Source organism: Mytilus californianus, unplaced genomic scaffold, assembly GCF_021869535.1.
Source record: "Mytilus californianus isolate M0D057914Y unplaced genomic scaffold, xbMytCali1.0.p SCAF_12, whole genome shotgun sequence".
NCBI lineage: Eukaryota > Metazoa > Mollusca > Bivalvia > Mytilida > Mytilidae > Mytilus > Mytilus californianus.
This window is the reverse complement of record NW_026262604.1, coordinates 8,725,471-8,742,793: the sequence shown is the minus strand read 5'-3', so window position 1 is coordinate 8,742,793 and position 17,323 is coordinate 8,725,471. Positions and strand designations below refer to the sequence as shown.

Genomic DNA, 17,323 nt, shown 5'->3' with positions numbered 1-17,323 from the left:
CTAAAAGCACATGTAATCCGTTTTAACAGAGTTTGAACCCCATTTAACTATCCATTTAAAATTATTGATCATTATTAGTGTTCTTTTTTGTCAAGTTATAAATGTCAGAATACATAACATATAAACTTATAAATTTGTAGTATACCTCTAATATTCTTTGGTATCACTTCTTCTTGCTCAGTTTCCATTTTTATTACTCTCTCATAAAGATCTGAATGTTTTTTTCCTTCTGAAATTAGAACAGAAATTTGATCCTGTCCCAACAAGAGACCAAATGAAGTAGAGGTAAGCAACTAAATGTCAACGTACAACCTTCAACAATGGTACTCTTTAGATGGCCCTGACATGACAAACGTAAAACAAATCAAACGAGTAAAAAAAAAGCGACCAACCCTTCAAATATCATTGGACAGTGATGTAACAGAAAAAACATAGGAACAAATTAAAAACCAATTATTCAGAGAACAAATTGAAGGTCTTTCTACATCAATGTTCAAAGTTATTGATAAGAAGCTCCTTCCGGTTTACTCAAAGTTACTATTGGCGTCCAATGATAGGTTTGTGCATACTGAGAAAAAAAATGGTTTCTGTATACTTTTGTCTAAATTAAAGGTAGATAATTTGTTATGCAAAAGCAAGCAAAAGTCAAAATTGAGAACATGACCTTGACCTTTGACTTAGATCTCATTTTCTAAGTAAGGACCAAAGGACCTCAAATAAAAAGACTCTAGGTTTATACGGCTTATGGTTTACGAGTTACAAAAACATAACGACAAATCTATTTGGTAAAGGTAGATAATTCATAGAAGATTTCAACGGATCGCTTTCATCCAAATCATCCAAAATTTCCTGAAGATTTAATGAACAATTTAGAAAAAAAGAATTTTGTCGACATCTGTTTTTGTTACGAAGGAGATGCACACAAATGATATACAGTTAATGGGGAGATAATTCTTACGCAGAAAATTGTTCTGCTAAAAGGGGTTAAATTTAAAAGCGCATTAACTGTACAATAATATATATAAAATATCTAAGCGACATCAAAGATCAAACTTTGGCGGAAGAAACAAAATATATTCAGAACAATAAACAGACCAAAATCGAAAGGTCTTTCCACCGAAATCAGTCGATATACTTCTTTCATATAGATATATACTCGGATCGACATCATACACCATGTACAAATACTGTGATTGCATATTTGCCATTTGATACCGATTATATATTTACATGATCCACCTGTTTATTGCTTATATGTTTTATTAGCTATCCTATCCTTCATCAGATATTTTATACTTTTTACAAATTACAAGTTACTTCATGCAACTGATAGTAATTACAATTATCATTAATTTGCCAACACCTACTTGCATTTTCACGAATCATTGTCCGTTTATAAATTTATAAATTATGAAATTAATAAGGTTTCAACTCCCTCAGGCAAAGTAGACCTGAGATGAATTTAGCTGTTTTTTTAAGATTCCTTTTTGTTAAATAGTCCTTCAAATCTATCAGTTCTTCTACATCATTGACTTTCAAATATTCGGCTTTGATGGTTCTGATGAAGGTAAATCGACAAAAGCGCTTCGGACGCATGAACTTTATAGCGTTTTGTTTTAATTTTTTATCCATAAATGATTCTTTAAAAAACGAAAAGCAACACGTGAAGTCGAGATTGCTGTCTGATCACCAAAACATTCCTGATATTTTATTTTAATTTGAAATAATTGACAGTGAATAAACTAATGATGATGTTAAAATATTTTTTGGATTTTGCAATTGTACTTTATAGCAAAAAATAAAACAAAAAATAAGTCAAACATTAATAAGAGATCATATCAACCTGGTTTTCTTGAAATATAAAGGCACTTACTCGTTAAAGGCTTCGCTTCAGGCACATCTTTATCGGGTTTATCTGTATCTGAAATTTAAAGTTTAGGATTTATGTGAGATTTAAGCATAAAACTGATAATATGAAGAAGGTTTGTAAGTTGACATTTTACAATAATATCGTTTTTATACCGTTTTTTTCCATATTTATTTATTCTAAAAAAAAAAAAAAAATTTTAGCTTTTAAATGATAGCTGATTGGCATTATTTCAATTCTTATATACATTTTCCTTGTGTTATTATCACACTGAATTATACTTGAGACTTAAAAATCAGTTATGAATTGCATGGTACTAATGTGCTTTAGATTCAAAATCTGTCAAATAGGTTACATTTTCCTGACAGGATTGATTTAAATATTACAACCATGAGTACGATCGCATTTTCATAAGTGGAGGACAATTATCTTGCAAACTGCGAAGAAAACAAAAATAGATAAACAAAAGTAGAATGTGTCTGAGGACACGAATTGCCCCGCTCATTAGATTTGTTATTAAAGTTTAAGAACTAAAAATCCGAGCAATGTGCTTAGCATTCTGCATTAGTTCCATAAATTCTAAATGAGACAAACTTAATGTAGAGTATGGAAACGCAGAAATTTGCAATTTTCCAAGTAATAATTGGGCATAACTCTAGGATGGTAAGCAAAACACTGCAAAATTGAACTCTGTCTGCGAGTTTTGGTTCTTAACAGTGTGTATGTGTTTCATAAAATTTAAATGAGGAAAACGTAAGTCATAGTGCGGAAACGAAAAAAGTTGAATTTTTTTTAGTTATAAATTGGCATAACATTAGAACAGAAGGCAACTCACTGCCCAGATTCGAATTCTGTCTGCGAGTTTAATTTCTTAGCATTGTGTATGAGCTCCATCAATTTTGTATGAGGAAAACATAAATTAGAGTGCGGAAACGTAAAAATGCAATTTTCCAAGTAATAAAGGGTCATAACTCTAGAACGGTAAACAACTAAGTGCCAAAATTCGTTCTCTGCATTGTGTATGAATTTTATAAAATTGCATCAGGCGAACTTAAGCTAAATTGCAAAGATAAAAATAGGACGGACGGTCAAGGGTAACACTATATGCCCAATTTGCCTACAGAGGGGGCATAAAACATGTTGCATTGAAGACCTGTTGGTGACCTTCTGCTGTTTTCTGTTCTATGATCGGGTTGTTGTCTCTATGACACATTCCCCATTTCCATTCTCAATTTTATGAAGATGTTGTTATCTTTGCATTAAGTTCACTGTAATTCCAATTAAACGTCCATTTATTGAATAGGAATACTGCAATATTTCATTGTATGTATATTTTACTGTTTTCATTGTTCTTATGTTCTCCTTCATATGCATAAAGACGATTTAAGGATACACCAATGACAAAACAATATAATGACAAAAACAGCCAAAAGACATCTAGGAGGAAATACAGTAAAAAGTCATCTGTAAAGTATGGCTTATATGTTCAAACGTCTAAATAAAGACATATAGAAATAAGAAGAAAAGGTATGCTTGCCAATGAAACAATCAAGTACCAGGGACTAAATGACTTAAATGTTTACAGTTTCAGGAAATATATGGTTCTTTTGACTCTGGTGAATTATTGTCTCATTGGAGAGTGAACATTATTTCCTTAGGTTTTTTGTTAATTTGTACTTTTTTGTACAGGTTTTTTACCAATATCATTTATAACTCAAATTGTGTGGCCTATACATAATGAAAACTTACCTGATCTTCTATATCTTCGTTTCCATAAATAAATAAAAATTAGCACTAACACTACGACCATAGTAATTCCAGTTATAATAGAAGCTCTGAAATCAATTGAAAAAATTGAAATTGTAAACATTATATCATTTAAACATGTTTACCTAGCCTGTACCTATAACCTGCTTAGCTGGTATCTTTGTGCTATGTCAAGAATAGTCACTAAAGAAAGTAGCCTTTTAAGCCTTTAATCTTGATATTAACTAAACCTTTAATAAGGGCATTTGAAAAAAATGCATATTTTTTGTTCCATCCAGACATCTGTCATTAAATGTTCTATTTTAACATTTGTTATTGTTTGAATAGGAGTTAGCTAATTATGCAAAAAATAAAAATTCGAAATTGCTTTGATTATCTAAATAAATATAATTTACTGGTAACCAACTTGATTTTGCACCAGTATTACGTGTTATATGTTAAATAATCTTGGTACATTGGCTCTTCAATTATTTAGAGGTACGAATGTATATAATGTTTTGATTTATTGGCTGTACCATGAGTATTTGTCCACTATATTACACAGTAAGATATTAGTATAAACAAAGATATCACTGAATCCTGTAGATATATACTGTGAATCCCTGCAATAACCACGTCAAACGACAAAGAAAAAAAAGTAGGACAATGAGAAAACTAATTAAAGTTCAATTTCATAAGTCTTGATGACACCATAACAGTCAGGATTTTATTTCGTAAAAATTATCTCCCATTCCGCCACCGATTTTTTATAATTGTAAAAATGGAAGCCATTGTAGTGATGACGTGCTTTCAGTTTAGCTCTTGAAAACCTATAAATTTATCCACATATCATCATTACGATCTTTATACGCCAGTTGTATTTTTAAAGACAATATATTTACTAGCATCATTTAATGTACTTTTATGCATTTGGTCAACCTAAAACTATTATCTGATCGGTTTTGAGGGTTAATTTTCGAAAGTTAAAAATATTTAAACAAATTCTAATCAAATATTTCGTGGAAGAGCAGACTAAAAATTTTCAGAGGTTGAAGACTAATTATACTAGATAACACACACAAAACATGAAGTTTTGTTTGAAAATATGCATTTTTAAAATCCACTTGAACAGTCTGTCGTCAAGTACCTTTAGTATAAATGTGTTTTTCGAACACGCCTATTATGCTGTTATGACTCATTAGAAAGGTATTTCACTTGACCGATATATTTTATTTTTTAGCACTGTAAATTTTTAATGTTATTATATCAACCTGGAGCCTATATACATAAACGTAATATAATCTGAATTGATGTATGAAATATTTTTCTTTTATACGTTTTCTAGACATAATAGTCAAGTCAATCACGCCTAAACATAAAAACGTGTACTTGACTTTCTCTTTTTGATGAAATTTTTGCCCATTTTTGGGATTTTTCCCAAAAAAACAGTCGCCGGGGGCAAAGATGCAAATTAATGCTTTAAAAAGATGCAAAAACGCAAAAAAAAAAAAAAAATGGGAAACTACTCATTGAGGTTAAAGAACTAAAAAAACAGCGAACAGACAATTTCGGTCATTTGACTCATTTGTAAATCTTGTCATGCTGACAATTTTTGCTACTTAAAGTGTTTTTTGTCTATTTATCCATGTTATTATAATTTTCATGACAATAGGTCTCATTTCATTATTCTATATTGATTTCAAGGTTGTTTGTTGCTCGTGCTGTGTGAATTCTGTAGAATATGTCCCCGTGCTTGTGGTGTATGCCCTTATAATTTACAGTTACGGTTGTTTGTTTCTAAAAAAAAGGACAAAAGGTTGGATAGCATGTATTCAGTATCTAAATATATTAATTTAACTCCAGAATATTTGATCAATCACAAATCTAATAATAAGTCAATTACCATAAAAAGACTCAGAATTAAATATAATGAAATGTGATTCAGTCAATTAAATTATGAAAACCTGGCATGGTGCACGGAAATAAATTACAAAATTTATAGACTATTTAAAATTGGAACTGGCCTTGAGAAATGTTCAGTGATATGAAATTGTAAAGCAATAAATGAGTTAACCAAATTTAGAATCAGTTCCGATGAATTTGAAACAGTAAAGGGTAGAAACAAAGGGATACCTCCAGACAAAAGATTTTGTAAATTATGTAATAATAACCATGTGGATGATGCAGTTTATTTTCTTCTTCAATGTCTATCACTTAGAACTGAACGTTGAGTTTTTATTGAGATGTATCTTCTAAAAAAACTTATTTTAGATTTTTAAGTGACCAATTAAAGTTTACATGGTTGACATACAATGCAGATCTAATAGTTAATGATATATTGATAAAATAGAAAGATAGTTTCATAATAGACGAGCAAAATAAAGTAATAAGACAGTAGTGATCCGCCAGCTCTTAAATAAATAAAACAACGATACTGATTGTTCACTCTCTCATTTATTTAGGAATACACTATGTTTGTTGTCTCACTTTTCATCTATAGATAGTTAATTGCAATTTTTAAATAAAAAAATCATCACTTTTATATATATACTTCAATTTAATCTGTAATTGTTCTGCTCCTTGAGGCGTCTAGATTGACAAATAAAAATTGTTGCTCTTGTTGGTGGTATACACACACACACATTCACAATTCTAGAATCTTCCGATACTATATTTTGGCATTGCACTTAATCCATTGGATATATGATATAAACTAAGTGAAGTTTTGGTCTTAGATACCGGATTTTTTGATAAGTTGTTGCTGACTTTGAACTACCTGTCAGTAACTGCTAATACTTCGATGCTGTGGTTAGTGTACCGTTATTTGTCCTTTTGCCTTTTTTGACGATGGCATTGTCAGTTGGTTTTCTACTAATGAGTTTGAATATCCCTTTGGTATCTTTTGTCTCTCTTATACACCACTGTCCCAAATTAGTGGAGAGTAGAGCGCACACAAACATGTTAAACCCGCCCATTCTGTATGTGCCTCTCCCATTTCAGGAGCCTGTAGTTCAGTGGTTGTCATATTTGTGTATTGTAAATTGTGTTGTTATAAATTAGACTGTTAGTGTTATTAATTACATTTATTTACGTGTCTGGCCTTTTATAGACGACTATACAGTATGGGTTTTCCTCATTTTTGGAGGCAGTACGGTTGCCGATAACTGCTTTATTTGAACTTTGAGTGGATAGTTATCTCATTTGAATTAATCAAAGGCAACAGTAGTATACCGCTGTTCAAAAGTCATAAATCGATTGAGAGACAACTAAAACGGAGGAAAACACATCAACTATAGGAGGAAAACAACGGAACAACAGAAACACTGAAGTGCAACAAGAACAAACGACAATGCTACATTCATAGAAACAAATTATTTGGAAATCATACCACCTTTCTTTGTTTTTAATAATCAAAACATTAACAAGATTGCACACGCTGAAATGTCTCGCCTGCTAAAGTATTGTTGATTTATGTTATGTTGATAGTCCTAAAGATAAATTTTACTAAAAGTATATTTGAAGATTACGTAAATGATGTCACGGTCCACGCCAGACAGACGTACAACTTACATTCCTAATTACATACACCAAATATAGTTTACCTAATTTTTAAGGTTTAAAAAACCAGATCAAACCATTTCAACTTCACATTGACCAATGCACATCGAAAACAGGGTCAACATCAGATGAACACGGTCAGACAGACATGTACAGCTTACAATCATTCCATACACCAAATATAAATGACCTATTGTTTGTAGTATCTCACAAGTGACCCTGCTATTGAAAAAAAGGCAATAGATACCAAAGGAACATTCAAACTCATAAGTCGAAAACAAAATCACAATGCCATGGCTACAAAAATGACCTACTGAAAAACAGTTGTACACGAAACACAACATAGAAAACCAAAGACTTAGCAAAACGAACCTTCATCAGTGAACGATGAACCATAAAACTGAGGTCAAGGACAGGTGATACCAGGCAAACAAACATGGATCATGACTTGGGATAGGTACATACAGAATGTGGCGGGGTTAACCATGTTAGCTGGCGCCCAACCCTCCCCTAACCTGGAACAATTGTAACAGTACAACATAAAAACAAATCAAAAAAATCAGTTAAAAAGGCTTAACTCCTCAGATGGATACAAATATAAATACATCTAACAAAAACACAGAGTGGACGTGGCCGGAACTTGTACACCCCAACGACAAAAAGACACTAAGTAAAGATCTGAGAGTACTCACCGTTACTGAGAGCTAGTTGACAGCCAATAACAAACTTATTTCTGTGTCATTTTGGTCTCTTGTGAAGAGTTGTCTCATTGGCACATCTTCTTTTTTATATGTACCCTTACAGTCATTCAATAACCAAATATAGTTGACCTACTACTTACAGTATTTGTGAAACGGACCTAATCATGTAACTTTCAACTTGCTCACTGATACAGCAATGAGGTCAGTCGAACCCTTTCTGATAGACATGAAGACATTTCAAGGAACCCATATATACCAAATACAATTATCCTATTATTCATAGTATTTCTAATTTACAGTGAATTTTTTGTCAAGCTTAGCTATGTAAACGAAGCCAAGGACAAGGAATATATGACAGACGTTATTTTGTAAACTAATACATATATATACAAAGATTAAAGCATCGGGGACTTCTACCATATGAAATATAAAGCTACTTTACGCAGCTGCCGCAGCCGGATTGTAATCCTTATGTCTCGCATTGTGCAAATGTCGTGGCAAGCGAGACAAAAGTGGTAAATGAATCGTCCTTAAAGCGCAATAACCAAAACAGAAGAAGTCAAATGACGCTTTGGGTCATTTGACTAATTTGAAGATCGTATCTTTCTGCTCATTTTTTTCAGTTTCTCTCTATCATAAATACAAAAAAAAACATCTAAAGATCGTCATTCAAGGGCAATAACTTTGAGAAGGAGTCGTCTGATGATTTCAGTCATTTGCCTTTTTTGTAGATCTTGTCTTGAGGATCATTTTTGGAATTAAATGTATATCTCTTTTTATAATAATTTTCAACATACGACGTAGACATAAAAAAACAATGGAAAAGGAAACGTTTGTCATTTGAAGGCAATAACTCCAGTAAGAAGTAGCCGGACAATGTTGATGTTAGTAGAAAGTAGGTATATCTCAATATCATGAACATTTCTATACCAGTTAGAATGTCTAGAGTTACAGCAGTTTTCAAGATACTAGGTTTCATACATGTATATTTAATCTTTTACGAGGAGTTAAAAGAAGAAAGTTCCACACAGTCAAACATTTGTAAGTTCTATAGGCCATTACTATAGAAAAAAGCTATGTACTGTAATGTTGAACCCACATGCAGATTTACATATTAGGATCTTACCAATTTCCATTTATCTATTATAATGCATGAAGGTGGAGTTGCAATCACAAGGTCTATGCTGGACAGGTTAACACTATTCTTACCTAGAAGAGGCATGTCGCTGAGAAAAATCAATGGCTTTAAGCATCTTTTTAACATGCACATCTATATATTAAGGTCTAACAATGTACCATGTTTCATGTAGATGCCGTAAAACTTGTAGAAATGGTTGCGATTGTAAGTCTGTTGCTGAACAGAGCCAAATTTGTTTTAACTGAAAGGGGCATAACTTCAATTAACTTCCATGTTCGTGTATATACGATAAATCATATAGGAAAAGGTGAGATGACATGATCAGTTCTGACAAGGGTAAAACTTTCTAAGGTTAAATGGTCATAGTTCTGGATAACGTAACAATTTTGATGTGCAGGATTCAGTTTCCTCCATTTCAACGGAGATGTATGTGAGTTCTTCAATGATATACAAACACTCACATTTTCCACCTCAAAATCCTATTCTTATTAATTCATATTACATTGTGAACCATACAAAAAGTTTTAAATTGTCTGATGATAAGTTTCACACCGGAAAAGGACATATGACGTCATACTGGTATGTTAAAAAGACTTAATCGACGAGTCAGGTACATTGATAATGTTTATCATAAGATAAATATGTTTAACAAATCATGAGCATTAAATATCGCTTGATTTCAGATTCCGTTATTTAATTCAAATAATAATAAAAAAAACTTGCAAAAAGGCTGTTTTATTATTATATTGAAATTATATATCTCGAATTGATATCAAGCTATATCCAATGTTCACTCGTTGTGTAACATATAAAAATATATTACATTATAGAATAAGCAAAAACATGCCAATAAATTTGAACTTCTTACTTACATTTCACCTTGAGATAATTTTCTATTCCCAGTTGAAATTTCGGGTGGTGTAGTACTTATGGCTGAAATCAAATAAAGCATAAACACAATCGGTTATAATATCATTTACATAACATTTCAATGGGAATTATCGGTCACCGTGTTTATTCTCCGATCAATAATAAATGAGAAACCCTCCCAATTATCAATCCTGTGAAGGTCAAGAACAAGTATCCATTTTGGTCATACAGCTTTTATATGGCTTCGTATTTTTTTACCCAAGGCTTTCACATATTTAGGTTTCACCTTTCCAGATGAAAATGAATTCCAGAAAAGTGCTTCTGATGTAGGAAATTTTTCAAGTGTTTTTCATTTTTAAAGCATTGGAGTTCCAGACAAGATTTTTGAAAACTGGCCAATATCATGTAAAACTTACATTCCTTCCATACACCAAATATAGTTTACCTAAAGATTGTGTCAGACGGCCAAATTTCTTTTGCGTAAATTGGAACCAACTAAAGATAATGAGTAGAACCACTTTTTTGGAGGTCATTTGGGTTGCTGTGTCTCTGACATAAACCCTACATCTCCGTTTTTTTCACCTTAATATATCGTTATTATCTTTTATTTTAATGGTTGCTGTCTTTTTGTCATATACACCACATTTCCTTTTATTCATCTCAAAATGTCATGCTTTTATGGGGTTATGTGGTTGGCGTCTCATTGACCCAGTGTCATCTTGTATTCATTTCTATTCTATATTGCTACCAAAACATATGTCTAGTGTCCATTTATAAATGTTGAAGTTGTTAAGAAACTAAGGTTTCAACTCACATAGGCAAAGCTGATCTTATATGGATCTAGCTATTTTTCTACGTTCTTTTTGGTTACTTAGCTCTTCAACTGTTTCGGTTTCTATACATCCTTGGCTTTCAAATATTCGGCTTTGAGTGTTCCTGGTGACAGTACATCACGAAAAGCGTTTCGGACGCATGCAATGTATAACGTGTGGTTTTCATTTTTTTGTCTTTCTTTTCTTTTCCCAATTTTTATCATAGTCAAGACAAAATTAGGAAAAAAGTAGATTTCTTCTCAATTTTTTTATTCATATCACATTATATTTGTATTCATATACGTCAAAACCATTATTACCATAACTATCGAGTGTGTGTACTTACAGGTGAAAATGTCTTCTTCCAATAGAAACTTTATTTCCCCATAAGTTACACCATACAAACATGAATATGAAACATTTAGATCTTGTTCTGTCAGATTTTGAATAATTAAGGTGTATCCATCTTTCAAAACCTTTCCATCATACTTTTTATTAGGTCTTCCTGTTTTGACATCTATAAACAATGTCTGTTGTACTGGGGTCCACCTATCCCAACCTGAATCTTTGGGACAGCAGTTTGAAACATTGCAAAATAATGTCGCGTTTTGTCCATATTCTGTTACCTTTCCAACAACCGTCCATTCCAAAACACCTGAAACTTTTAATTTGATTTCTTGTTTAGATTGTATTCTTTTCTATACGTTACATATTACAAGCCATAATTTACACAGAATAAATGATCAGGGAATACAATTTAAATATTTTACAATCAAATATTTATAATACAAGTACGGTTAAGTGTTTAACCTTATTCATAGCAAATGACCATCAGTGTTTGATATATCTATTCAGACAATTTTGTATTTTTAGACATGTCATAATTTAGTCATAAACCATTCTATAAGTCATGTCAATGGTGTTGAACATTTAAACATTTCAATCATTGCATACATTAAATAAAACTAACACATTGATTAATGTACCATGAAAAAGAGTTCAAGGTTCAAATGAATTCAGACCGACGGACGTAAACACCTTACGAGCATTCCAGACATCAAATATAATTGATTTATTGCATATTATATGAAGACCCTTACTGAAAAAATATTCAACTGCAAACAATTGACGCAAACCTGCTGCAGACTTGCAGTAAATATTTATTTTATATAATCTATATTTGCGGCATCTTTGCTGCAATCAGTTAACACTTCAAATACGTGTTTGCTGCAAAATTTCAAATGAAACCAATAGAGTTCAAAATATCTACTAGTTTTTGTGATTTGCATACACAAGCGATATCCATACGACTTCCTTGAGAGGACATTGCATTTTGGATAAAAGAAAGATCGATTCCTTCTTTACGGTCACAATAAATAAATGTTGATAATCAGTTAACTTCATCATAACCTGTGTTAGTAATTTATTGTAAACAGTTTAAACATGTGATTAGTTCAGCTGTTATAGTCTTGTACGTCAATATAGTCTTCACCTAGAGCACTTTGATCCAAATGAATTGCTGTCTTGTCCTATTATAACAGAAATAATTCATGGTAGCTTGCATTTTTTTTGATTTTACGACGGTTGGTCCTATATAAAACCCCATAAAGTATTTCTAAGGTATACCACATCTTCTTATTTATACAGAATAGTTTGTTACCTTGTATAATAAGACAGTTAGTCAAAATCAGTGATGGTAGCAAATACTTCATATCTTACTGATAACTGAAAAAAAAAATATCAAATATATTATTGATGGGAGACAAAATGTAATGTACTATACCCAATGATTGAGAAGCCGGAAACAGTCTTATACTTTTGGGGCTCTTAATAGCTTGCTGTTCGGTGTGAGCCAAGATTGCGTGTTGAAAGCCGAACTTTGGCCTATAATTGTTAAATTTTTATACATTGTTACTTAGATGGATAGTCGTATCATTGTATAGCTAATTTTTACATTAAAAGTTATCACATATACCCATCATAGATAAATAAAACAATCACCTATTATGTATAGCTAATCTTAACATCAAGTGTGATTACATAGACCCAGCAGTGATGAATAAAACAATCACATATTATGTATAGCAAATCTTTACATCAATCGTGATCACATAGACCCAGCATGGATGATTATAACAATCGCATATTATGCATAGCTAATCTTTACATCAAGAGTGATTACATAGACCCAGCACTGATGAATAAACAATCACATATTATGTATAGCAAATCTTTACATCAATCGTGATCACATAGACCCAGCATGGATGATTATAACAATCGCATATTATGTATAGCTAATCTTTACATCAAGAGTGATTACATAGACCCAGCACTGATGAATAAACAATCACATATTATGTATAGCTAATCTCAACATAAAGAGTGATTACATTTAATGCAATTCGTTTGTAAAGATAATTTTCATTGGTCGCTGGCAAGTATTCAATAAAAAATGATTTGAATGGTTGTTTTATACTAAACCACTATATAGTCACCATGATTTTCTCAGTATGCTACAAAAGTGACCAACGTTCTTAGATTTTAAAGGTTTGCATTGTTTTTATTTATACCCCATATACCACAAGGTTAATGAGTGCTAAGTATTTTATTACATTTCATATTTGAGCATGCATGTGCAACTTTTTCAGTGGAGGACTTGAGGCTGCGTTTTTATAATGGATTAATTCAATGTACATGTTTATTTTTATTTTTATATATCCCTTAAAAACAACAAAGTTAATCGTGTGTGCTCCAACGTTGAGGGATAAGCATAAAGAAACAGTTCATAGAAACGAAAGTTATTTTGTCCATTGATTTATAATACCTGCGACATATAATACATTGAATGTGTCTCTGGTTATTATTATAACGTCCAAAACATACTTCCTTAATTTCAACTTTCTTATACTATGTTAAATATTCAAACAGGTTGCGCATGATTAAAAACGATATTGCTGATATGGTTGATAAGTTGTGTTTGCACAAGTTTTGAGACAAGAAAATCTTATATAGATATGATTTGTTATATTGAGACACTGCGAAATAAATCGGTTGAAAAAAAGCTTACCTTGCTTCTGTTAAAGTTCATATAATCAAAGTTTTCTTCAGTCAAAACACATATCAGGAAGTTTGAATCCGGGAGGAGTTTTACCAGGAAATAAATTACGCATCTTAACGCGGTACTAGGAGGAATTAACTCATTGAAACTTGTGCAAGTACTTTCCGAACGAAAATTCAAATGGGCTAGCTGAACATTTGTAAAACACAAAAAAATGCCTTGTACGTCATTAAAATATTATTGTTTTGTAGCGGAGTGATCGTAGAACTATTTTGTTTATTGTGAAAAAAAAATCATCTATTCTTTAACTACTTTATTTAGAATAAAAGTCTCTATATTTTGCATATAAAAAAAAAACATAAAAGTGTAACTTTCCAACTAAAAAAACATGAATTGTCAACATTTAAGGAAATATAATGTTTTACAGAGAATACAGAACACAGGCTTATTTAACAAGATAATTTATGGTTAGACATAAATTGGCAAAAATGCAAAAAAATAGACAAAGATAATATATAATTTCATTTAATTTGATTTAACTGTGAACTACTATCATTTTTTTTCGAATTTGAGGAAATCTAAATTTATTTGGGATGAACCGGGATTATCTAAAAAAAATCATCTGAGATAATCTAAGATTAAGTAAAAAAAGGGGTTAAGGCTTGCCAAAACGCATGCATAATAATCTTATTTTCTAGAAGCATATAAATACATGCTATGTGAATCGATGATGTATACAATACAGAGTGATTTAAGAACTATTTTGTTTATTGCGAAACAATCATATATTTTTTAATTACTTCATTTAGAATAAAAGTCTTAATATTTTGAATACCAATGGTCATGAAAGTGGTACTTTGTAAAGTAAAACCTCATAAAAATATAGTTAACCAAATCAAAAAAACATAGATTGTCAACATTTCAGGAAATATAATATGTTTTACAGATAATACATAACACATTCTTATTCAACAACATAATTTAAAGATAGACATAAGGTGGTACCAAACACCTTGACTAAAGTTAATTTGGCTCGTTTAATTTTCATAACAATTTGGAAAAATATTTACTTTGACCCTTTGACAAAAATATGAAAATTTCAAAAAACTTGAACCACAAACTTTCTCGGAAAATTTTCATTGGCTATATAGCAGTTTAACAACCATTTTGAATATTGAGAAGCTTAATCAAAATTTCCTTAAAACATAGAACATAATTAAAACGTTCAGCTGATTTTTTTCCAGAGTGATCTCCCCGTAGTGTTATGTACCACAATAAATTGTCAAAATGAAAAACAGTAGATTAGGATGATAAATAACTTTATTTATTTTAATTCAAATGGGAACAACTATCATTGAAGCCTGGTGTTGAATGAATGAATAAATATCTTTACTCCTAGAAGTATATGTATACTGCTATGTGAAACGAAGATACATACAATACATGACAAACAAACAAAAGCGATAGCAGATAACATTGGTGGCCGGTTAAGGTCATTTCGCGCTTTCATATTATTTAGGGCGAAAACGCAAAAACGCGAAGTCAAAAACACGAAAACGCGAAGTCGAATACGCGAAAAAGCTTAACGGTTACACTTCTCAATTTCGCGTTTTCGACTTCGCGTTATTGCCTTATAGTATATGAAAGGCGAAAACGCGAAATGGCCTTAACCGGCAATCCAAAAGAACAACAGTTAACGAGTATACTAAACAATGAATAAAATTATGACGATGTATGTGATCTTATTCTCCAAACTGCATTAAAATAAGTGCTTGGTTTCGTATCACATATCCCAGCGAATCTAGAAGATGATTGGTGACTTTATACGAAATATGACATATAAAAAGAAACATAGCAAAAATACCAAACTCCGAGGAAAATTCAAAACGGAAATTAAAGTCGCTATCAAATGGCAAAACCAAAAAAACACAGCAAACGAATGGATAACAACTGTAATATTCCTGACTGGTTAGACCTTTTCATATGTAGAAAATGGTGAATTAAGCCTGGTTTTATAGCTAGCTAGCCTCTAACTTGTATAACAGTCGCATAAAATTCCACTATATTAACAACTATGTGAAAACAAAACAAACAGATATAATAGGTACAAATGTCAAAAATAAAGGTACAGTAGTCAACATTAATTATAATCTTAATCACTATAAAACAAACAAATATGTCAACATAAAGTATTGCTTTCTGTGGTGTTAGTTTGCTATTTATCCCGACAGTTGTGTCTTACTCATGGTCAAGGGCTTCTTTTGGCGGATAAAGTTCATGCGAAACATCAAATATATATTATGGTGTAACTTGTAATTGTTTGCTATTTTTTGAAATTATAAGGGGGGTCAACATTCAAATTTTGGCACAGACGTTTAGCTGGGGTTTTAAAAACAACCCCATTCATATATTGATTTACACGAAAATCCCTACCCATTTATATATATCATAGGAAAATCACTACCCATTTAGATATTTTCGAGCTATCAGGACATCATGCTCAACACGACGGGTGCCACATGTGGAGCAGGATCTGCTTACCCTTCCGGAGCACCTGAGATCACCCCCAGTTTTTGGTGGGGTTCGTGTTGCTTAGTCTTTAGTTTTCTATGTTGTTTCATCTGTACTATTATTTGTCTATTTGTCTTTTTGTTTTTGGCCATGGCGTTGTCAGTTTGTTTTCGATCTATGAGTTCGACTGTCCCTCTGGTATCTTTCGTCCCTCTTTTGTGTCATCATTCATATTATTAGAGAAAAAGATCAGTATACAGTGTTTACAGGAATATTAACATGAGATGAACATTGATGACCCATTGATATGTAAATTTCTGCTCAATTGATATATTACCTTTGTAAAAATTGAACCCCATTGATATATTTGACATTCTATTCGCACGTCTGTGTATACATTAATATAGGAAGAGGATAAAAGCTAAGTATTTTTCAATTCTATGTTAGTACCTACCAATGAACATTTCTAAATACTCTTCTGTTAGGACAACTGAAGTCATAAGAATAAAAAATAAGAAGATGATAAGCATCAATGAAAAAGTATCGAACTAGTATTCACTAGTTTCATTAAAAATCGAAATAACATGAACTCAAAACACTACTGCCCCTCACTGAAAAAGCGACAATTGTTAACAGATGCTTACATATCGTTAGGAAGAGACAAAGCAAGGTAAGAAACTGCACTCCAGAAGGAGAGAGACTGGTTGTGTTGATAGTGTAAGTGCCTACTGCTTTGTATGCATCACCCGCCATTTGAATTCACCATCAAAATAGAGTTTTATCTAACTTTAAAACTATGTTTTATACACCATTTTCTTCAGAAAAAACGTGAAACGAGTCATGATTATGACAGTTGTTTTAGACTTGTTCCTTTGGTTGATAACTTTTAATTTTGCCAGTTTTTATGAACTTCTCCTTTTTTAGTTTACCTTTAAGTTCGGTATTTTTTGTTATACTTTTTCGAGTCAAAACGTCACAATCAGGAATGTGACACAATCGGTAAAATTATTGATCAGACAAAAATACTGGTATTTAAAGAACTAAAAAAGCTAAAACATG

General features: G+C 31.6%; 1 protein-coding gene across 1 annotated transcript in view; it reads right to left on the bottom strand.

Moving 5' to 3' along the window:
* The window catches only part of LOC127721326 (ankyrin-1-like), a 222,806-nt gene extending 211,453 nt beyond the window's left edge, over positions 1-11,353 (bottom strand). Inside the window, exons 1-5 of the mRNA XM_052228063.1 lie at positions 11,039-11,353; positions 9,883-9,943; positions 3,617-3,702; positions 1,874-1,921; positions 146-229 (exon numbers count right to left, since the gene is read on the bottom strand). Coding sequence (XP_052084023.1) covers positions 146-229; positions 1,874-1,921; positions 3,617-3,677 — 193 coding nt within the window. The 5' untranslated portion in view covers positions 3,678-3,702; positions 9,883-9,943; positions 11,039-11,353. The remainder of the gene's footprint in view (positions 1-145; positions 230-1,873; positions 1,922-3,616; positions 3,703-9,882; positions 9,944-11,038) is intronic.
* Positions 11,354-17,323: the final 5,970 nt, after the last annotated feature.